Here is a 23,034-nt window from a genome sequence, read left to right on the forward strand (position 1 = left end):
GGAGTGATGGGCCAGGGAGGAATGGGAATTGAAGAAACCACTGGACAACTACCAAAAAGACACATTCAGTTTCCTTCTGATAATTTTGCCTACTGGAGGAGAAATCAGGTTGGTGGGAAGCTCTAGGAGTACGTATGAATGACTGAGAGGTTTTAGAGGAAACAGAGTTATCTATGATTAGAAGAGACAACCTGTGATCTGGAGAGAGCTTCTAGCTCACCCACTGGGGCACTGAGTCCCATAGGGTCTACATGTGATGGGGCTTCAACAGGGGACTCAACAAGAAGCCATGACCAGCTTCTCCTGGCAGGGCAAAGCAGGACAGCTACACAGTGTCCTGGTTTCCCCTACATGCCACTGCGTTGCCCCTTGCATGCGTCCCATCAGGTCCTCTGTGCTAGACTTTCTCAGCCCTGATCCTGGAGCATGGCCCGGTCTCCAAGTGCAACCTGCTCCACACATGAAGCCTTGTGGGAACGCCCCACCATGCTGACTTGCAAAGCTCGGTCGCTTGCAAAGCCTACAGCTTAGTGAGTCAGCGCTTTATGGGTTCCTCCTCACACTTGGGATGGACATTGATCAACTGAGTCACGAGGGCCGCTGATAAAGGGATTACAGAGGATGACCTATTGAGGGATTACAGGAACTTAACTGTTCCCAGACTAAATGCAAGCCACAGGAGATCAGATAAATGACTATAAATACCTGAGAAAGAAAAAGCCAAGGAGAATGTAGTGGGAGGTGTATCACAGGCCACGTGTGCTAGTGCCTGAGTATGTTAGGAAATAAGGAGAAATGGAGAGAAACTTACAAAAAATGGAGAAAAATGAGGCTTAAAAGCCACGGAGGTGAGAATTAAGCAATAAGGGTAAATTAAACCACAACGAAACTTCACGGGAGGTGCTAACATGGGACTTGTAGGGATTACAGGGTCTAGAGAACAAGTCTTGTGAGGAGCAGCTGGAGGAACTGGGGTTATTTAGTCTGGAGAAGAGGAGGCTGAGGGGAGACCTTACTGCTCTCTACAGCTACCTGAAAGGAGGGTGTAGTGAGGCAGGGGTTGGTCTCTTCTCCCAAGGAACCAGCGATAGGACGAGAGGCAATGGCCTCAGGTTGCAGCAGGGGAGGTTTAGATTGGATATTAGGAAAAATTTCTCTACTGAAGGAGTGGTCAGGCCTTGGACCAGGCTGCCCAGGGCAGTGGTGGACTCCCCGTCCCTGGAGGGGTTCAAAAACCGTGTGGATGTGGCACTTCAGGACATGATTTAGCAGGCATGGTAAAGTTGGGTGGATTGTTGGACTTGATGATCTTAGAGGTCTTTTCCAACCTGAATGATTCTATGATTCTGTGATTGCTGGTTATCAGCACTGAACAGTCCCAGAGGTCCCTGCTATGACTGCAGTTGCAGCTCAGTGATGATCTCTCTCTGATGCTCCCAAGGAGAGCATCCACCCTGACCCTCCCACAACTGAAACCCAAGTCAGCAAAGAGAACAAGGGAAGGAAAATGTAAAAGTGAACAGAGAAACATGTGGCTGCAGGAGAAATCACATGGGTCTTTTGGTGGGTAGGTCCTGCCGTGGAGAGGTTCATCTCAGGGATAGTGACGTTTTCTCCGCCATCATTGCTCTCAAATAGCAAATCGTCACCCATGTCCAGACAAAGAGAGGTTGGATGGCTTGCTGAAAGTTACACAGAAAGCCAGGGAATAAATCTGTATCTTCTCATTTCCCAGTAGAAATCCTTCCCATCCCATACAATCACTTCCCCCAGAGCAGGGAAGATGGGAATTGTGATACCACAAGGACAGACGTGATGTAAGGTTATACTCCTAGCATGACCGTGATGAGACCAGGACCTATCTGCAAAGCAGTGCCAGAGCTGATGAATGTACCTTTTTCAACTGAGTTTTCCTGTCAGAAAGTAGATGGTGACAGGGAAGAGAGAGAAAAAGAAAAGGAGCAGAGCAGGACAATGTGACTGGCAAAGAGCAAGGTGAGACCTTCAGAGATGGCTTCTGCAGAGAAACGAGTGGCTGTCTGAGGCTTGGGTGTAGTCTGAGGTGCTAAGCTGGGCCAGATAAGCCTTTCAAGTTCTTGTTCCTCGGCCGCTCCTGCTAGATTAAAGTCTTGGAGAGATCCCAACACTTGCAGCGAGCAATTTGCCTCTTGCTGAGTACAGACAGCTAAAAGAGTTAAATAAATTCACTGTAGAGGTTTGTGTTCCCCGCTGTGACTCTGCAGGGAGCCTGGCCTGCATAGTTTGGACTTCAGCATCCAACATTTAGATGCTGAAAGCCAGGTGAGATCCCTTTGGATGGAAGGGATCTCCGGTGTCTCTGCTCCAACCCACCTGGTCAAAGCAAGGCCAACAAGATCACGTTGCTCTTGGTCACGTCCAGGTGAGGTCTGTCTCCAAGGATGGAGATTCCTTCCCTGCCCTCAGGCTCCTGTTCCAGGGTTTGACCACCCTCACAGAGGAAACATGGGCTTTGAGGAATCTGTTCCAGTGGAAGCGTCCCTGCCCATGGCAGGGGGGTTGGAATGAGATGATCTTTAGGGTCCCTTCCAACCCAAACCATTTTATGATTCTATGACATGATTGTATCTCACAGGAATTTCTTTTGTCCTGGCTTTGGCTGTCATATTGTGGGCATACAGTGGGCATCAGCAAGGCGTGAGTGAAAATAAGCCCTGTCTCAAGCCCAGGAGGCCTACAAAGTTCTCAAGGTCAAGAAATATGTTGACCATGGGTGCTTTCTTCATCGTTTCCAAAGTATCAGAGGAGGCTGAGGGAAATATAAGGTCCCTGAACTCTTTCCAGGGGTCTGGAAGGAGCAGCTGGGGGCTGGATGGGCTCTGTAGAGCCTGAATGGCTTCAGGATATCTGGCAGCACTCAGTTTTACCTCTTGATTCAACCTTCTGTTGGTAACCAAGACAGCCACGTGCGTAAGGCTGACCTGGGTATCCGGACATAGCCTCTAGAGGTCATATTTGGGCATGCCACCTCCTGCTTAGCTAGTTAGTACTTCAGAGACACAGCTCTGCTCTGCCATAAAACAAGCCCCAGATTTTAATTTATTTACGCACAGCAAGGAGATGCATCTCTCTCGGCTCCCCCTGACTGTCTGGGAGTCTCCGATCCCTCTCCAATTTAAGCGGAAGATTTCAAAGCCCTCCATAAGTAGGTATTTTTCTCTCCTGATTTAAGTAGAAAGATAAAAAGCAAATGACATATGCACAATAGAGCAAGACACAAATGTTTATTACCCAGCTGAGCCTTGCTTCACTCCTTGGTCAGCTCTTCCAAGGAGCTGACTCGTTCATAATAAACCCAGAACATGGGGCTTTCCTTGTCATAATAAGCCACAAGCAAAGAGGTGGCTCTCTTTGCAACACATCTGCTTGGGCAACTGGCAATACAACCGCTCCAGGGCTTGGCCTGAAACTTCTGGGAGTGGAAAACACTTCCCACGAGTCTCGGTGTCCCCAGGGCTCAGGTGTGACACTCTGCACCAGCAAAAACCCAAAGATCTCCCAGATCCAACGAGGACAAGACTGCAGGGTGTAAAACACCTTGAAACATCGTCTCTGGACCAGGGATGTCCCTGCAAGGAGTTTCCTCTCCTTGGTCCCCCCATGCACCTCCCTGACAATGCTGGGGGTTGCACAGCCTGGGAAGACCATGAGCTGTGGACCTGCAGATATTCTGGCAGCATTTTGGAAATTGCTGGTGGTTTCTCACCAGGAAACATCTCATCTCCAGGCAACGGAGCTGCAAGAGTTAAAAGCCTTCTTTCCTTCCTCAAAGCAGACAGGGTCCCGACATTTGCAGTGGAGGACAAAGGATGGGGAGAGATGCAAGCGAGCTCTAAGCCAGTTTCAGCTCAATTAAAGCAACCGGTGTCTTTAGGAAAGAGCCCTTGGGGTTTCACCAGAGCGGTGTTTTTTCCAGTGACCCCAGAAAAAGGAGTCTAACAGATGTAAACTCCTCACAGCCCTGCGTCTTCCTGGAGCCTGACAAAGAGGAGGGATTATTTTTCAGCTTGCACCCCTGATTTGCTTTTGCCAAGGCTTGTTTTCATTTTTGTTCTGTAATTCTCGGCCACACTGAGCCTGGGGATTTGAAAAGCCCCTTAGACAAGCAAGTGACGCCTTTGTGTGCACGCTGGTGCTCTAGCAGCAGATCGGCTTCTTGTTTAATTCAGTGTTCACAGTATTATTCTGTATCCTGGTTACGACGAGACCCTTGGTTTTCTCAGGCCTCTCACGAAGCGATTCCTTTGTTCACCTGAGCAGCTTGTCAGTTCCCTGAGGATTCTTTTTCCCCAAAATTTCTGGATTTTTTTCCATCTGATATATTGCAGCTCTTTGCATGTGACTAGGCAGAGGTTCAGACTGTTCGCCTGCTTGGAGGCAGAAATGCAGAAGGGAGGCAGAAATGCAGAAGGGAGGTAGAAATGCGAAAGGGAGGTAATAATTCCTTTCTCATACACCCACATAAATGCTTGCAAGGATGCACATGGACACTTGTCTGCCCCATCCATCCATCCATCCATCCATCCATCCATCCATCCATCCACCCTTCTCCAGGCAGAGGTTGCTCGTGTCCCCCCATGCTCAGCAGTGACGCACCCTTGCGTTGTTTGCCCACCTCCGTGGCTGTGACTGAAACGCGTCCACGTCGCATCACTTGCAAACACAGGTGACCTGCCCGTGCTCGTCCCTTCTGCTTGTCCCTTCCTGCTGTGCACAGGGTGGTTTGTCAGGGAACGGGGTGAATAAAGCCTGGCTCACGCGCACAGACGCCTCATGTTCTCTGAGGACACCCGAGTATTGCAAAATTTGTAAGACACAGGCACTCGAAGGCAGGATTGGGTCCTGAGGGAAGTTTGCTTCCCAGATTTGGGTGAAAAAGCATGAAATCTTCACCATCTAACCACGTGGTGAGTCACGTTGGCATAAAGTCGGTGACACCTCCCGGCAGCGTCCCTCTTCTCCCCAGACGGGAGGGTGGCTGCGGGCAGCCACCACCGCCACTTCACGTTGCACAATCCCCTATATTGTAACGCAGGGCAAATACCGACGGGCGACTTTGCACTTTGCGTTCGCCACTTGCGGAGCTTCCTTCTCCTTCCGAGACGAGCGCGCGGAGCCCAGGATGAAGGTTGAGTTTGCTCCGCTCTCCGTGCCACTGCGGAGGAGGCTTCAGACGGCGTCGGTGGTGCAATGGGTCTTCAGCTTCCTAGGTCTGGGTAAGAGACATCTCCTTTTCCTTCTCCCAGAAGCCAGAGCGGCTTTTCCCTTAACCCCTTCTCTCCCCAACCCCGAGGAAGACCTGGCACTGAAGGTCTGGGACCGAAGGCAAGTGGCGCTAAAGGCATCTTCTGGGAGCCAGCAGTGAATCCCAGGCCACGTTAGGACAAGCAGTTAACAGCAGACGTTGCGCTCGCACGTCTCTGTCTCCCTGCACGAAGAGCAGCGTGGGAGGCTCTGTCTCACTGAAGAAGGTTTTTTTTTAGCTTTTTTTTTTATGTTGTTCCTTCTCGCCACCGGATCTGAGCACGGTGACACTAGGGAAGTGCATATCTGCACGTCTGCGCTTGGGCATCTCTGCTAAACCTATTTTCAGTTTCTCCTGCTCTTTAGATTTAGTGTTATCCCGGTCTAAGGTCCTGCCCTGCTCGGCGTTAGCCATGAGGAATGTCATTCCATCACCTGGGGGATGGTAGGATGGGAAGAGCTTGGGCGACTCTGCTTTGTAACCCTAAGAACAGACGCTTCACTTCATACAGATGCCCCTTCACACCCCTAAAGGGCATTTTTCTAGGAAAACCCCAGCAGGTTGGGGAGGAGACACATTAGCAACGTGGGACCCAGGCAAAATCACTGCTGTGTGGAGGGCATCAGATGCTGCCAGAGACAGCAGATGGGAGACATGCAGTTTTGGGTAGGATGCACTGGGAAACACGGAGATGGGAGACCCCCAGCCAGGTTATCAGAGAGTGTAAACCATCTAGTGTGATTTACAGCCCATCAGGAGCCAAGCTGGAAGGTGACTCCTAAAGTTTCCCATTGTCGTGCTAATTCTTAATCTCAGATGGGATCTATGTAAAGCTTCTGCTTTACTGGGGCAGGGCAGTTGTTGACCAGTCCCAGCACACAAAGGCAGCAGATCTGTGTGTATGTATGGGTCCTGGCACACAAATATCTCCAAAACAATGCCTGCAAAGAAAGCAGAGGCTATACCTCAGAGCCTCATCAAGTTTCTGAGATGGCTCCATCCAAACTCTGCTGCAGTCTTGGAGCTGAATGGCCACCTTTGCACCAGCATCTGGTGGACTGGAGCACTGGGCCATACTGGTCCAGACAATGTAGTTGTTTGCATGCTTCTTGGCATAGGTTTGGCCCGTGCTAAGTAACACTCTGCCAAATTATACATTGGCAGGGTCTGGGCAATGGTGGAGGCCAGGAACCATTGCTGGTAGCCAGGACTGGTGAGATTGCTGTTTACTGGAAGAGAAGAGAATGAGCATCATGGACATGACTGGGCAATGCTGTTCCCCCACCGGGTCAGCAAACAGGCCCTGAGGAGTTGCTCTGGAGAAGTATAACCAGCGTGGCCCCTTGGGTTGCTCTGGGATAACCTGGAGGACATCCCTCTCCAGATGGAGTGGAAATTCCAGTGTGGCAGTGGTGGCAGGGCCAGCTGAGCTGCCACAAAGCACGGTTATGGCAGCGTGCAGGGCACTTGGTGCCATCCCATACTTATGCTAGAAACCTTGGGTGCTCCTAGTGCAGAAGAGATCACAGCTGTGATCAGCCTTCCCCTGTGCACCGGAGACTACCTCAGAGGAGGACACATGGATGTTAACAAGGGAGGGGAGATCTGGAAAAAGCCAAGCAGCCCTGGACCCAACCGGCGAGACTGGGACATTATGGGGTGCTCTGTAGTTCTCCCTCTGCCCTTGCGCCCAGATTTCCTTCTGTGGTGCCTGGGTGGGATGGGATGTGGCAGAGACGTGGCTGTGATTTTAACACGGGATACAACACCACATCCCTGTTCCCAGCGTGGATGCAGCCGGGGCTTGTGGAGCTTCAGTGGTGTTTTCCAGCAAAACAACTTGAACTGCAGGTTTGTCCGTTCTTGGTATCGGGTTTAAGCTGGCAGTTGACTCTTCAGTGATGGAAATGAGTGCTGGAGCCAGCTGAAAGCCAGAAAATGGGTAGAAAGGAGGAATCCTCTGCAGCTGGAGGGCAACGTGGAGCTGCTCGAAATGCAGGCTTTGCATTCCTTGCTCTGAATAAGGATGAGACCCAAACCCACACCTCCTCCGTGGCTGGTCTACCAGAGTTTACTGTCTTTCCTTTTTACAGTATTACTTTGGTTTTGTTTTTTTGGTGATGCAATCTGAGACCAAAAGCAGTTAAGAAATGCTATAAAAAAGGCTTTAGGAAGGCGATAACCAAAACTTATGCAGCAATTCCAGATGGTGTGATTCATTTTACGAAGTTTCTTTAAGCCTGGAGATTTCCACCCAAAATCTCCCAGTTTAAGAACTGTGAAAGCTTGATGCTAAGGGATACCCTCAATTTCATCCTCGTGAAGTCTCCTTCTCTGGAGATATTCAAGACCCGCCTGAACAAGGTCCTCTACAGCCTACTGTATGTAACCCTGCTTCGGCAGGGGGGTTGGACTAGATGACCCACAGAGGTCCCTTCCAGTCCCTACCATTCTGTGATTCTGTGATTCTGTGATTCTGTGATCCCACGAGCTGCCAAACACCCCATGCCGCACTCAGTTATAAATCTCAGGCGCAGAGATCAGACCTTCCGTGGACAGGATTTGGCCGCCGGCTGCTCCTTTCTCTCTGAGACAGGCTTGTGCTTCTGCTGCCAGAAAAGGGCTCCGGAAAACACACGGTCAGCTGCTGCCAGACATTTGCACAGCCCTTTGGCTGGAGATCCCAGCAGCCGCCGCTCGGCAGCGTTGGTCGCAGGCAGCGGTTGCTATGGTGGTGCAGATGCATCCCCGGAGAAGCCGAGCGCCGGGCGAGGGGCTCATTCGTTCTCCACGGGGCGCGGGGTGAGTGTGACAGCTCGACCCCGGTGCTGGCAGGGAGCTCTGCTGCAGCGTCTCTGGCAACAGGCAGGCACCGTCCGCGCAGCCGGTTTTCTGGAGGATGCTGCTGGCCAGGGCATGGGGACAAAAGGTGCCACTTGCTTCAGACGTTGACAGTGCTGGAAAGAGAGTGCACGGTGCATGGGTGGGACGCAGGGCACAGAGCAGAGAGCCCATGGCCTGCCCACTGCAGGATCCTCCCCGCTGCGAGAGTTAGATTAGATATAACGAAGAAATTCTTCACTTTGGGGAAGGTGAGGCTCTGGCACAGGTTGCCCAGAGAAGCTGTGGCTGCCCCCTCCCTGGCAGTGTTCAAGGCCAGGTTGGACGAGGCTTTGAGAAACCTGATCTGGTGGAAGAGGTCCTTGCCCATGGCAGGGGGTCGGAACTGGATGATCCATAAAGTCCCTTCCAACCCAAACCATTCTGATTTCATGATTCTATCCCAGTACTGACCAGTGCCCCCTCCTGACGCAGTGGAGCCAGGCTTCTGCAGGGCACCGAAATCAGCAGACTGGTGCCCAAACCAGCTGCACCACTTCCCACTGCCTCTCTCATTCCTGGTCTCCATGGACTTCCGTCTGAACATGAGGAAGAACTTCTTCACTCTGAGGGTGACGGAGCCCTGGAACAGGGTGCCCAGAGAGGTGGTGGAGTCTCCTTCTCTAGAGATAGTCAAGACCTGGCTGGACAAGGTCCTGTGCAGCCTGCTCTGGTTGACCCTGCTTCGGCAGGGGGGTTGGACTAGATGACCCACAGAGGTCCCTTCCAACTCCGAACATTCTGTGATTCTGTGATTCTGTGACTTGGGCACAGGCATCCATCCAGACACTCCATGCAGAAGCATTAGTGTAGGGCTGAACGCATGCAAACAAACCCAGCACGGCGGCAGGAGACCCGTGCATGCCACCCCTGTGGGTCCAACGTATGACACCCAGTCTTTGAACCCTATCAATCAGCAAGGTTGGTTCATAGGGCAAGAGGTGCCAGTGTGAGTCAGGGTCCCCGGACAGCTGAGCGTAGTCCATAGCCTGGCTGCCAGTCTTGGCTGTGCTGAGGGGTTCAGTATCTGTGCAGGCTGTCACTGCCAGGGACTCCAGGCTGGTACTGGGGACCTCAGCAATGTGCATCTCGTAAACCCTCCTGACAACTGCAGTATGAGTCTGACTCACTCTGGGGCTGCTGCGATGCCAGAAATCCATTGCCAAAGGTTGCTGATTTTCCCGTTTCAGGTTGAATGAGCAAATGCTGGGTTAGGAACAATGCTGGGCCCAGCAGCACTTTGATGGGTCATGCTTCCTGTTTTGACTTGACTAGAAAAGTCCTCCATGTGCTTCTGGCCTGTGGCTCACTTGGAGCCCGTGGCATATACATGAGTGTTTTCTGTGATATGCCCATGTTTTCATCCAGGGAGGGACTTGCAGCTTGCAAGAAAACTGCTTACCACAGGATACCCACCACCCAACACTTCATTTTTGCTCTGAGGTGCTTTGAGGATCCCAGGCCAGGAAACTACTTGGCCGTTGAGGGTATCCAAGAAAGACATCACATCCACATGCATGTGCCTTCTCTTTGTGAACTTCTGTGCAGCCATAGAGATGTGAGATGCTGGGTCCTGGATCATGAAGATCTTCTTCAGAAGCACCTGGTCAACAGGCTGGGTGCAGACCTTGGTGGCCCTGCAGTTCAGAAACATCCTAGAACTGCTTCACGGAGAGCCACACATCACCACGGACAACCACAGACAAACTTCCCAGCATCTGGCCTGAACAGAAGGTGTAAGATTTAGGGTCTGTATGGAGTTTCCTTCTTGTCAAGAGCCCTTTGGTTTTGATTTTAAGTTGAAGGGATCTCTCATCACTTTCCATGGCAGACAGTGCAACAGCTAATTGCAGTCCAGCCTAGGACTATCTGGCCATTCTCAGGTAACTGAACTGATGTGAGTACAAAGACATGCATGACGCTCTTAGACCTCCCCGTGCAACCCATGGTGATGTTTGCCTTGATAAGGTTTTGTGTGAGGGCTTAAGCTGTTTCATAACAATTTAGCATGTGCAGTTGGGCTACCTTACGAGAGTCCAGACCTACAGAGGGAGGAGATGAGGATCAGCTCTGTTTGTCACCACACCCCCAAACCTGCCTGTTCCTCCTGAGCATGCAGCTATGGCTTGGGACATTGCAGCCTGAGGCTGGGAATCAAGAGGATTATGGGGGCAGAAAGGTGGAAGGTAGATATTGTAGTGATGCTGTGGCTGAGTGCTAAAGATAATTCTCCCCTGCTTTCCCTTAATGCTGCAAAGGCAGCGAGGCAGAGCCATGTTATAATTGTATCTCATTGCCATTTGTGTGCCTGATGCTCCTGCAGTCCCCATCCTCACCAGAGAGCCTGGTCTCATGGAGACCTTGACCAAGATGGAGGTTGGAACTAGATGGTCTTTAAACTCCCTTTCAGCCCAGAACATTCTAGGCTTCTAAGCTGGAGAGCTTGTCTAGCTTTGCAGAGCCCTGGAAGCTGGTGAGGTTCAAGGAAGGTTTTCTAATGAACTGGGGGCTTGCAAGTTTCCTCCCGTCCCCATCATGACGCAGACTGCCATCTCCTCCAGTGGCATTTCTGAGACCTGACAGCTCTTTGCGGATTGCTTTGTGAGCACAGCAGGTTGTACGTAGGCTGGAGTTTGGCCCCAGAAGTGAGATATCTGCTGAGGTTCCCTGGCCAAGAGCCTAATGCCGTGTTCGTCATATCCTTTGAAGTGTGCCTGGAAGGTAGCCCAGAAAATGACAGTTGTTTGTAGGAAAGCAGATGCTGAGGGAAACATGGCTGTCATCTGGGCAGCTCTGAAGTGGTCCCCGATCCAGGGAGGGACAGGCAAGAAACTTGTGGTTTTCCTCATTCTCCTCTTTCAAGGAAAGAAAGCAATGATTACGGGGAACAGCCTCACAACAAGCAAATATTCCTGCCTGTCACCCATCACTTCTGCCTTGATCTGCAGAAAAGAAGCAGAAGGGGTAAACAGGTGGCTTTAGGTTGTCCTTGCTGCTCTGCCTCTGGGAGATGACCCATGGAGGAAGGGGAGTGCGTGTTCCCCTCCAGGGTGGATTCAGGAAAGACTCAGGATAGAGCAGGTTCTCCTCTCCTTCTCCTCTGCCCTAGTGAGGCCCCATCTGGAGTACTCTGTCCAGTTCTGGTCTCCCCAGTTCAAGAAAGATGAGGAACTACTGGAGAGAGTCCAGCGGAGGGCTACGAGGGTGATGAGGGGACTGGAGCAGCTGTCCTATGAGGAAAGGTTGAGGGAGCTGGGGTTGTTTAGCCTGAAGAAGAGAAGGCTGAGAGGGGACCTCAGAAATGCTTACAAATATCTGCAGGGTGGGTGTCAGGAGGACGGGGCCAAACTCTTCTCAGTGGTGCCCAGCGACAGCACAAGGGGCAACGGGTACAAACTGAGGCAGAGGAAGTTCCGTCTGAACACGAGGAAGAACTTCTTCCCTCTGAGGGTGACGGAGCCCTGGCCCAGGCTGCCCAGGGAGGTTGTGGAGTCTGGACAAAGTCCTGTGCAGCCTGCTGTAGGTGACCCTGCTTTGACAGGGGGGTTGGACTAGATCATCTCCAGAGATCCCTTCCAACCCCTACCATTCTGTCATTCTGTGTGATTTGCAGAAATAGAAATAGATCTTGGCTCCTGGTGCACATTCCTTCCCTCTAGTCCTTAGCTCAAATGGATGCAGAATTTGGCCCCTTCTTGGGTGGGATGTTATTTTTCAGCAGCTTGGAGAACCAGGAGACTCTAAGATGTGAAGAGTCATCTGTGTAATCTAAAAGAGGCCAGGCTGGTGCTGGTGAAGGGACCCTGGAGCCAGGCTGAAGAGCATGAAGCCTTGGGCAGCAGGGCTCGTGGTGGACCCAGCCTGGGGACCTGACATGGCTTTCAGGAAGCAGCAATACAGCTCTGTGGCAAATATCTTGCCACTGGTGGTCCAGAAAGTCTTGGTGCCTAACCCATGGGATCGCACTGCCTCTGCTATGTTTTAACTCCGGAGTCTGAGGACATGACACGCAGAATTCTGCAGGAAAGTTGGAAGGGGGACAGCAATCTCCCTTGTTCCAAGCAGCTATGGTGACTCCCACTCACACATGGAGTGCCCCCTGCTCACCAAAATACAGCCCATAAATAGTCTTGTGTCTGCCTCAGGCTGGGATTGGTTCGGATGCAGGCAGTAGGATTTAACTTTCCATTTTCTGGAACTTTCCTGTCTCTTTGGCCCCATCCACAGCAACTTTCAGACTGAGGGTCCATTCTGGGACAGGAATGGGCTCCTTTCCCACAGCAGCCAGGACATTGTAAGATTTTACAAGCACAAGAAAATAAAAATTTTAAGATTGAGTGAAGGTCACTGTGTGCAAATTCTGCCCTGCAAAAAATAGAGTTGAACTGCAAATGAACCGAGGGAGAAATTAATAATTATATAATTGCACGATAAAGTCTCACTTGGATGATGAGTGCATGGATTTGGACCGGAACAACTCCTTCATTTTGCAGAATGGACTTTGAGCTTTGCACGGTATGATAAAAAGAGAATTAGGCTTTGCACAGTTTGGTGGTAGACATGATGACCTGGCTCCCAGGTGCAGTAAAATTGCAACCTCCACGTTGTTCCTCAGGCAGCGTTTATGTCGTGTGGACCCTGGAGCTGTGTTTCACGCTGGATGCTCTTCCTCGAGAGCTGTAAAGACTGTGTCTGTGGCACTTGAGTGGTGCCAGGGATGAGGAGTGGTTTGTTCTGACCTGGAGGATGCCTTGCAGGTTAGACCTGTTGTTCTGCAGAGAGCTGCATCCCCATGCGCTGTATTAGTGCCCACCTGGGCACCTGCCTTGCTTTTCTCTTCAGATGCTGCTCGATTCAGTGTCTCTACCTGTATGAGGACATAAGATCTTATTTTTAAGGAGGTTTAGGATCACACTAAATTATTGGGTTTTTCTTCCCCACAGAGGAATTATCAGTACCATCATGCCAGTGTTTTGAAAAAGGGTCAGGGGTTTGTTTTTACAGTCTAAGCTTTAGGATCAAGGTGACTTGTCATAAAAAACCCCTACAATCCAGACCTACTTATTTATCCTTACACTTATTTCTCCTTTTTACTTTCTCCTTTCTATTTGCTGTGAAAGCAAACTGGAGGTATGAGGAGGTCTCAGATGAGAGCATCGTGTACCTCTCCTTTGACAGGCCATAGCTGAGATGAGATGGAGAGGGCAGGTGCCAGATGACTCTCAAAGATGACAAACTAGATCTCAGAGGATGAGGGCATGGATGCATTTATCTCACAGCTGAAGCTGAACAGGGCATCTCCATCCTCATGTCCTTCAGCCCAAGGTGCCAGATCTGTGATGAAGACTCAGAGAAGAACAAAAATATATAGCCTACCACACACGATGCAACCCGTGAGCTGCAGAAGGCAAAGGCCTTGGGTGGATGGGGTTTTTTTTTAGCTCAGTCTCCCCTTCCCAGACAGCACCAAGGCTTCCAGAGGGACAGATGGAGAGGACACAGCTCTTCCCAGGAACTTTTTAGGGCATCTGCTTTACCAGGTGGCAGCTTGGTGACCATCAGCGCTTCCCAGTCTCTGCAGACAGACAGCGTTGGGCTTGGGTGGGATTTGATGTGCCAAGTGATGCTTGTTTGCATGCAGACTTTTCTTCTCTTGTTCCTGTGCCAAAACGCAGGGCATGATGGAGGTGGGAGGTAGAGGACAAAGCTGAGCACTGACTGGAAGCAACTCGGAAAACTCTTTAATGACTTGGGAAAGTCCCAAGTCATTAATGTCTTAGGGAATGAAATAAAGCATTCTCTTAAAATCTGTGATGAGTTGAAAGGACTGAAATTCCTGTAGAGGCCAAGGTTAGAGTTGAGAGTGAACCTGAGAAGTGGAGACAAAGGTCCAAAATCAATAAGAAAAAAAATCAATAAAGAGTAAAATCTTGTATGTGGGAAGACAAAAAATTAAAAATCCAAGACACAATTAAAATGGAGAGTTGATAGCTCAGCACAAAGCTGTTGGGGACTGTACAGACAGGGCATAGTGCCTCACTTTTCTGCCATTGCAAAATGCCAAGTGTCATCAGGTGGTATTAACAGGAATTTTGGGGTAAAACAGGGGCATTATCGTTGCAGAGGTCAGACTGACTCCACAGAAAAATCAGACAGCAAAGGGACAGAGATCTGATCCACAAGGACCCTCTGGATGCAGTGAGGTCCATCTGTCTTGTAGCCTTTGAAGAAGTAGATGGTTGCTGCCAAGGCAGTGCTTGGGTGGTCTCCAGGTTCCTGGGGCAGATAGGAAAGAAACCACCGCTTTGCGTTAAAGGTGCCTTCACACTGACAAAATAAGTCAGCAGCAAGCCCAGTGAAGGCTAGGGCTCCACGCCAGGTCCAAACAGACTGAGTCGCTTCAAGTGATTCCTGAAGTTCTCCTTGAAGTGATCACTTGATCCTACCCTTTACATGATGCCTTCAATCATTCTTCTCCCAACGCCCAGCTAACCCAACTGCCAACTCACGGCCTGGCTTTTCTCTCAGCACAGTGCTGCGCAGCTGTCTTCATCGCCCTCTTCTTCACCCGTTTTTGGCTGGTCAGTGCCCTCTACGCTGCATGGTGGTTCATAGACAGGGAAAAACCCAGCAAGGGTGGGAGGCGGATCCACGCCGTCCGGAACAGCATCGTCTGGAGGTACATGAGGGACTATTTCCCCGTCACGGTAAGTGTCATTGATCCCATGGGCTATTTAGGAGATTCAGGGCCAACTGTGTCCTTGGTGCCTGGAGGCAGGTCTGGGGCCAGCAGTCATGGCATGGGGTGCTCAGAGGTCAGCGCTGAAGGATTTTCTTCCCAGCTCCCAGATTACTGCAAGACCCAGAAAAAATGTAGACCACCATTTTCACAACCACATCCTGTAATTGACTACCTTTTATGCACCCATTTAACCTCTCTGCATTCCAGCAGTTAGGGAAATCTCTACTTGCCTGTTTTCCATGTCTACATGGTGACACTCCTGCTCTTCGGGTTGCTCAGCATTTAATCAGTGGACACAGGGCCAAGTTTTGGCCAAAATTCAAGAGATCCTGGTGACCTACAAGGTCAGCATCCCCTTCTGCTGGGGAAGAGGCTGGATCGGTAAAGCTGGGTGTGCGCTGGGCAGTCTCACAGAGTTGCTGTTCCACTGAGAGGAATTGCTGTGACATTTCCAGGTATACTTTAATACATGTGGCAGGCCTTTGACCTTAATCTTTATCTGGTATCCCCTTGGCGTGGCATGAATGCATGGACCAGCACAAAGTCCTGCCTCAGAGCCATCACAGGTCAGTACAAATGTGAGCAATGCAGCAGAAGAGTTCATGGGCCATGCAAGGGAGCCAGTTTCTAGGGCAGACCAAGCTATGAGAATTCGTAAGATAATTCCTTTAACGAAACATTGCCTGTTGAGGGAACTCAGATGGGATGCGGACAGCTGCGCAAAGCCTGGAGTTAGGAGCTGGATGCTGCAATTAGGGTAGAACGAAGTGGGGAGCCCAAACAGCCAAAGGATTCATCAGCCCAAAGAAAAACAAGAGCCCAGGCTGAGAGTAGGTCCTGGGATAAGGATGAGTGGGAGCGGGAGCAAAGCAAAGACAAGAAATGACATGCCCAAGCTCACCCGTCAGTTTTGCTACTCAACCAGAACAAAGAGCCAGCTCTTTGAAATCCCAGCCCTGCACTTCAATAGTAAGACATGAGGCTTTAGCTTGTCAGGAAGAAAACCGCCACACATCCCCAACAAAACACACTTGAAATTTTCAAGATTTTGGAATGCAGACTGCAAGATTGGTGCAGAAGGAGACTGATTTAGGGAGGAAGCCAAAGCTGGGCAAAAAATGAGAAGATGAGGTCTGTCTGGATCTCTGCTACCATTTCTGAGTGGATCTTAGACATACTCGTGTTAAAACAACTCAGATGGGCACATCTGCCTCTCAAATTCTGGTGCCTAAAATGTAGCTTCTGAAGTCACATCATCCCCTCTTGCAGGCCACAGATCAATGCAATATCAGCCCTAGTGTTGCAGGTAAAATGAGGGCTTTGCTAAGCCACAACCTTGTTGGGGCAGACAGTCTGTCCGTGCAAACCTTGCTTCTCTTCATCAGAGTGGAAACACCACTTGATATCAAGGCATCAGTCCAGAAGAGCAACACCATGGATATCTTCAGATCTGCCTGTAAAGGCACTACCTCCAGGATATTCCAAAAGCAAATGCTGCACAAGGAAAATCAGAGATTTTTGATCTCCCCTGATTTCCCCTGCCCCCATTTAAATTTTCATCTCATCCCAATACGCCTCTCGGGTCGATGAAGGTGAAGGAGCAAAGGGCGGGTGCAACTGGTAGAGAACTGGGGTGAACCAGACCATTGACCTCCCTTTCCACTGCTGTGGACAAATCAGATAATTCACTTTATTTTGTGCTGGAAGCTGGCATACGCTAGCCAAACTCCCCGTGTCTCAACTGGGTGAACTGTGTCTCCCTTAGCCTCTCCAGGACCATCCATGAGCGTAAGTCCACCTCAGCTGTGTCCTACTGCCAGTGAGTTTATTTGCATGGCAGAAAGTGATGCCTGAGGACCTGCAGTGAGGTTTTTTATGGCTAATTTCAAAGTTTAACTTATGATTTAATGGCTTCTGGATGAGCTTCAAAGCAAAGCCCACAAAAGGTGTATCATAGCCTTCTGGGGAGGAATTGGAACTCATCCCAGGAAACCTCATGGTGAGTTTTACCGTAAGGAACAGGTAATCTTTTATGACATTTAATAAGAAAGACCAAAGGGGTTCCAATAAATTATTCTCAAGGTTGCCGTAGAAAGTGCTGCAATTGCCATGAGCTATTTATGTGGCTGTAATGATTATATGTTATCTATATTCTGTAAATTATTTTTGGCCATAGAATCTTAGAATCACAGGTTGGAAAAGACCTCCAAGATCATCAAGTCCAACCATCCACCCAACACCACCATGCTAAACCATGTCCCCAAGGGCCACATCTACATGGTTTGTGAACCCCTCCAGGGATGGGGACTCCACCACCTCCCTGGGCAGCCTGGTCCAAGGCCTGACCACTCTTTCAGTAGAGAAATTTTTCCTAATATCCAATGTAAACCTCCCCTGACGCAACTTGATGCCATTGCCTCTCATCCTATTGCTCGTTACCTGGAAGAAGAGACCAACACCCGCCTCACTACACCCTCCTTTCAGGTAGTTGTAGAGAGCAATAAGGTCCCCCCTCAGCCTGCTCTTCTCCAGAGTGAACAACTCCAGCTCCCTCAGCCGCTTCTCATCAGACTTGTTCTCCAGACCCCTCCCCAGCCTCGCTGCCCTTCTCTGGACACGCTCCAGCCCCTCCATGTCCTTCTTGTAGTGAGGGGCCAAAAACTGAACACAGTACTCGAAGTGTGGCCTCACCAGTGCTGAGTCCAGGGGCAGGATCCCCTCCCTGCTCCTGCTGGCCACACCATTCCTGATCCAAGCCAGGATGCCACTGGCCTGCTTGGCCACCTTGGCACACTGCTGGCTCATATTCAGCCCGCTGTCGACCAATATCCCCAGGTCCTTTTCCGCTGGGCAGCTCTCCAGCCACTCCTCCCCAAGCCTGTAGGGTTGCATGGGGTTGGTGTGATCGAAGGCACTTGGCCTTGTTGAACCTCATACAGTTGGCCTTGGCCTATTGATCCAGTCTGTCCAGATCCTTCTGCAGAGCCTTCCTACCCTCCAGCAGATCGACACTGCCACCCAGCTTGGTGTCATCTGCAAACTGACTGAGGGAGCACTCAATCCCCTCATCCAGATCATTGATAAAGATGTTAAAGAAGACCGGACCCAAAACTGAGCCCTGGAGAACACCACTTGTGACCGGCCGCCAGCTGGATCGAACTCCATTCACCACCGCTCTCTGCGCTCGACCATTCATCCAGTTCTTTATCCAGTGAAGAGTACACCCATCCAAACCCTGGGCAGCTAGTTCCTCCAGGAGGATGCTGTGAGGAACATTGTCAAAGGCCTTACTGAAGGCCGGGTAGATGACATCCACAGCCTTTCCTTCATTCACTAGGTGGATCACCTGGTCACAGAATGAGATCAGGTTAGTCAAGCAAGACCTGCCTTTCATGAACCCATGCTGGCTGGGCCTGATGCCCTGGTTGTCCTTCACATGTCCGTTGAGCACACTCAAGATGAACCACTCCATAATCTTGCCCAGCACCCAGGTCAGGCTGACAGGCCTGTAGTTCCTGGGATCCTCCTTCTGGCCGCTCTTGTAGATGGGTGTTACATTGGCGATCCTCCAGTCGTCTTTAGCCTGAAGAAGAGAAGGCTGCGAGGGGACCTTAGAAATGCCTACAAATATCTTCAGGGTGGGTGTCAGGAGGATGGGGCCAAACTCTTTTCAGTGGTGCCCAGCGACAGGACAAGGGGCAACGGGAACAAACTGAAGCAGAGGAAGTTCTGTCTGAACCTGAGGAAGAACTTCTTCCCTCTGAGGGTGATGGAGCCCTGGCACAGGCTGCCCAGGGAGGTTGTGGAGTCTCCTTTTCTGGAGATATTACAACCCCGCCTGGACGCGGTCCTGTGCAGCCTGCTCTGGGTGACCCTGCTTCGGCAGGGGGTTGGACTGGGTGATCCCCAGAGGTCTCTTCCAACCCCTAACATTCTGTGATTCTGTGATTCTGTGTGATCTGGGACCACACCTGTTAGCCAGGACTGCTGATAGACGACGGAGAGAGGCTTGGCCAGCTCCTCTGCCAGTTCCCTCAGCACTCTCAGGTGGATCCCATCCGGCCCCATAGACTTGTAAGTGTCCAGGTGGCATAGTAGGTGGTTATCTGCTTCCTTCTGGATTATGGGAGGTTTGTTCCGCACTCCTTCCCTGTCTTCCAGCACTGGCGGCTGTCTACCCTGGGCATAACCAGTCTGACTATTAATGACTGAGGCAAAGGAGGCATTAAGTACCTCAGCCTTTTCCTCATCCTTGTTGACAATGTTCCCCCCCCGCATCAAATAAGGGGTGGAGAAGCCACTGCTTGGGTAGTGTTGGACCAACATTTCTGCTAAAACTTAGCTCAGCCCAGCGACACCTCTTGTCCTGTCCCTATTGCATGCAAACCCCCTCCTGAACACCACACCGCATTGTCCATTTGTCCTTCCCTCGCTGGGTGTCACTGCCAGGCAGGGAGGACCTGGCCAGAGGACCAGTAAGACCAGCAGAGCATGGATACTGGGTTTGGCTGCAGCTCACTGGGTGAAGTCAGGCAGGGTTTGGTTGAGTTTTTCTCCCCATGGGTCCGGGAGAAGTCAGAGGGAGCACTGAGAAAGGACAGCATAAAAAAAAAAGTGTAATAAAAAGAGTATTATAACCAAGAAATCACATAATATTATTCCCTTAAAACATTTTCTCAGTCTTCCACCCTTGGTTTGCTCAAGGACTTTCTAAGCCAGAATCTATGATTTAACAGCCCTTGCTGAATGCATCTACTCCCCTTTGTCACTGCAAGAGCACGGAAGAACACTCGGCATCGTCAACATCCCGCAGCAAGGAGCTCCCCAGGTGAACCACAACAGTGTGAAGACCTCCCTGCTCCCTGCTCGTTTCTCTGGAAACTCCCTGGTTAGCCCAAGCAAATCCTATCCCCCCTACCCATGCCACTCCTGATTTTGTACTCTGTTATGTCCCCCATCTGCCAGCTTTTTTCCCACCTAAAGACGCCAAATGTGTTTGCTTCCTTTCATGGAAGGCATTTAATTTCATACCGCCGAGAATGAGCTGATTTGTTCCTAGCAGAGTGGAAGCTAAGCATCGTGAATATTGCCTTTGCCATCCTGTACGCTGGTGTCACGAGGAGCTGAGCTGAGCTTTTGGTCTGAGCACGCACAGCTCTATGCTCCCACAGACCTCTCACTCGCCCAAGAGCAGGGCAGAACAGGGGCACAAGGGGAGTGGGATTCGGGGAGACGGACGGGTGGACCTGTCCCCCACCCTGGGCTCTATTTGTGTGTGGATTGAGTTTGTTCAGCCCTGGAGGATTAGTCATTCTGGGAAGATTAAATGTGGCTCCTAATCCTTCCAGATCCTGGCAGCAAACTTACTATGGCCGAGCATCCGTGTCTGGAGGCAGGAAGAGCTGCCGGCTCTTTTATTATAGGAAGTGGCGTGAAACGCTGCCCTTGAAGGATCCCTGGGCATGTTTGCTGTCGCGGAAGCAAACGGAGCTTGGGATGAGCATCTGTTTTCTGCGCAGCGTGGGTCTGCACTTTGCTGCAGCGAGCATCTGGTACGTGGGAGCGTGGGAGATCCGAGCCGTGCTTCCACCGTGCGTGCAAGGAGCACCCTCTGCCGATACCGCCCTTGCCCAAGTACCGCTTTGCAGCTTGTTTTTTTACCCCTTGGAGCTGATGTATTTTATTTAGGCGTTTGGGAGTTATGGGGTCAGGCAGGACCTGAATGAGTTCGGGTGATTTTAAAAGGGGGGTGAGAAAAAAGCACTGGGAATTGAAAGGGTGGTCCAGTGCATTGCTCAGGAAAGATATTTCTGCTTCAGCGCCCTGTTTTTTAACCCTGTTCTAGTAATTTCTTTTTCTACACCCTCATGATAGGCATGCAATATGTGTCTGAGCTCAGCTGGGTCTTAAAAGTGGGGAAAATATGCCAAAAGGTGCAAAATGAATCTGTCTGGGGCAGTTGAACAGTTATCCAGTGATGCCTGCTGTGGGTTGATGTTGTCTCCAGAGAGATTTTCGATACTTTGGGCTGCTCTACCTATGCTATGTTCAATAAGAAGTCAACAATCTGTCTGCTGCTGCCAGGTCTCTGCCCCAAACTCCATTCAGACAGTCCCTTCCCTGTCATTTAGCAGTGCATCTTTACTATGAAGGATACACCCAGCATTACAGTAAAAACAAATTTATCTGTCACATAACCAAGTGGCACATCTTCAGTGCTTCTTCGCCCCAGCCCCATTCCCTCCTGCCACTGTGAGACTGTTGTCACCAACCTCCCTCATACAGCCAAGGTCCTTTGGTAACCTCAGCTGAGGAGCACCATGGATGTGCAGAAGGTGAGGATGAGTGTGAAATAGGGAAAGCATAAGCTTGACAAGATCCTTCTCTACCATAGTCCTCAAACAGAAGTCACTGTCTTTCTTGCAGTTTCATTCCTTTATTATGACTATAAATCAGGGCTGGATGCTTGGCTTAGACAAGACATTTCACCTTAAGATCACATAACCTGGGCTATGATCTATATCTAGCATCAGGAAGCTAAAATTAAGGTCTTAGAGGGACAATTCTTGTCTTCAGGTGCTGTCATCATTCAGAGCAACTCCTGTAGGCACTATCTTACCAGCTTTATTCAGGGCAGCCTGAAAAGTGCCTACTGTGTAGAGAAGGTCGCTGCAATCTTCACTGCACTGTTTTCCCCTTGTAAAGAGCCTCAGGACATTTCCTACCAGCCTCGGGGTCATCTAAGTGCCAGCTGGACCTCATTATCTATAGCAACTGGCAGAGTCCCAGCCTCTGTCATTGTGCCTGAGGACTTGCTGGTGTTAATGGTTTTTTGCTAGTGTGACTAAAATGAGTTATCGGAGAATTAGTTGATCCCTAGGAACTGTGATTTGGGATGGCTCCATCCCATAGCTCATTCATTCTCATAATTGCACAAACCATGACAAAATTTCATAGAATCAAAGAATCTTAGAATCATTAAGGTTGGAAAAGACCTCTAAGATCATCAAGTCCAACAATCAACCCAACACCACCACGCCTTCTAAACTGTGTCCTGAAGTGCCACATCTACATGTTTTTTTGAACCCCTCCAGGGATGGGGACTCCACCACTGCCCTGGGCAGCCTGGGCCAAGGCCTGACCACTCTTTCAGGAAAGAAATTTTTCCTGATATCCAATGTAAACCTCTCCTGACACAACTTGAGACCATTTCCTCTTGTCCTATCACTGGTTACTTGGGAGAAGAGACCAACCCCCACTCACTACACCCTCCTGTCAGGTAGTTGTAGAGAGCAATAAGGTCTCCCCTCAGCCTGCTCTTCTCCAGACTGAACAGCCCCAGCTCCCTCAGCCTCCCCTCATCAGACTTGTTCTTTAGACCCTTCACCAGCCTTGTTGCCCTTCTCTGGACACACTCCAGCCCCTCAATGTCCTTCTTGTAGTGAGGGGCCCAAAATTGAACACAGCACTCGAGGTGCGGTCTCATCAGTGCCGAGTCCAGGGGCACAATCCCCTCCCTGCTCCTGCTGGCCACACCATTCGTGATCCAAACCAGGATGCCATTGGCCTTCTTGGCTACCTTGGCTGGCTCATGTTCACCTGGCTGTCGACCAGCACCCCAAGATCCTTTTCTGCTGGGCAGCTCTCCAGCCACTCTTCCCCAAGCCTGTTATTTGAGTCTGTGGCGGTTCTGGGGAAGTGCAAGGCGTTGCAGAGAGGGGACAGCCCAAGCTTGTGTGAACCAAGTCCCACCAGGAATGTTTTATTTCTTTTTGTAGAACTGTGATATTATTTGTAACTGGGGATTTTATGTCGTGGCCCATGACGTTAAACATAACTTTGATTTCCATCAGTCTTGGCTGTTCACTTTTCTTCCTTCTGTTGGCTGGAGGAGAGAAGAGGGATTGTTAGGGCAACAGCAAGACATGGTCAAATGGCCCAAAGCCACCTCCTTCCCCTTTTCTGAGGAACTTTTCTGTCCCATGTCTTGGCCCTCTCTTCTCTGCCCTTGGGTGACCTGAAGAAAGAGAGAGGCCATTGCTGAGGTTGGGTGCATGGCAGGACTGTGTCCCTCCAGCTGCACTGCCGAGCAACATGCTAAGCCACTGGATAAGGGAGGTCCTACAAG

General features: G+C 50.5%; 1 protein-coding gene across 1 annotated transcript in view; it reads left to right on the forward strand.

Moving 5' to 3' along the window:
- The first annotated feature begins 5,022 nt into the window (after positions 1 to 5,022).
- The window catches only part of MOGAT2 (monoacylglycerol O-acyltransferase 2), a 28,053-nt gene continuing 10,041 nt past the window's right edge, over positions 5,023 to 23,034 (forward strand). Inside the window, exons 1-2 of the mRNA XM_009931049.2 lie at positions 5,023 to 5,255; positions 14,693 to 14,871. Of these exons, the coding sequence (XP_009929351.2) occupies positions 5,162 to 5,255; positions 14,693 to 14,871 (273 nt within the window). The 5' untranslated portion in view covers positions 5,023 to 5,161. The remainder of the gene's footprint in view (positions 5,256 to 14,692; positions 14,872 to 23,034) is intronic.

Source organism: Opisthocomus hoazin, chromosome 1, assembly GCF_030867145.1.
Source record: "Opisthocomus hoazin isolate bOpiHoa1 chromosome 1, bOpiHoa1.hap1, whole genome shotgun sequence".
Lineage (NCBI taxonomy): Eukaryota > Metazoa > Chordata > Aves > Opisthocomiformes > Opisthocomidae > Opisthocomus > Opisthocomus hoazin.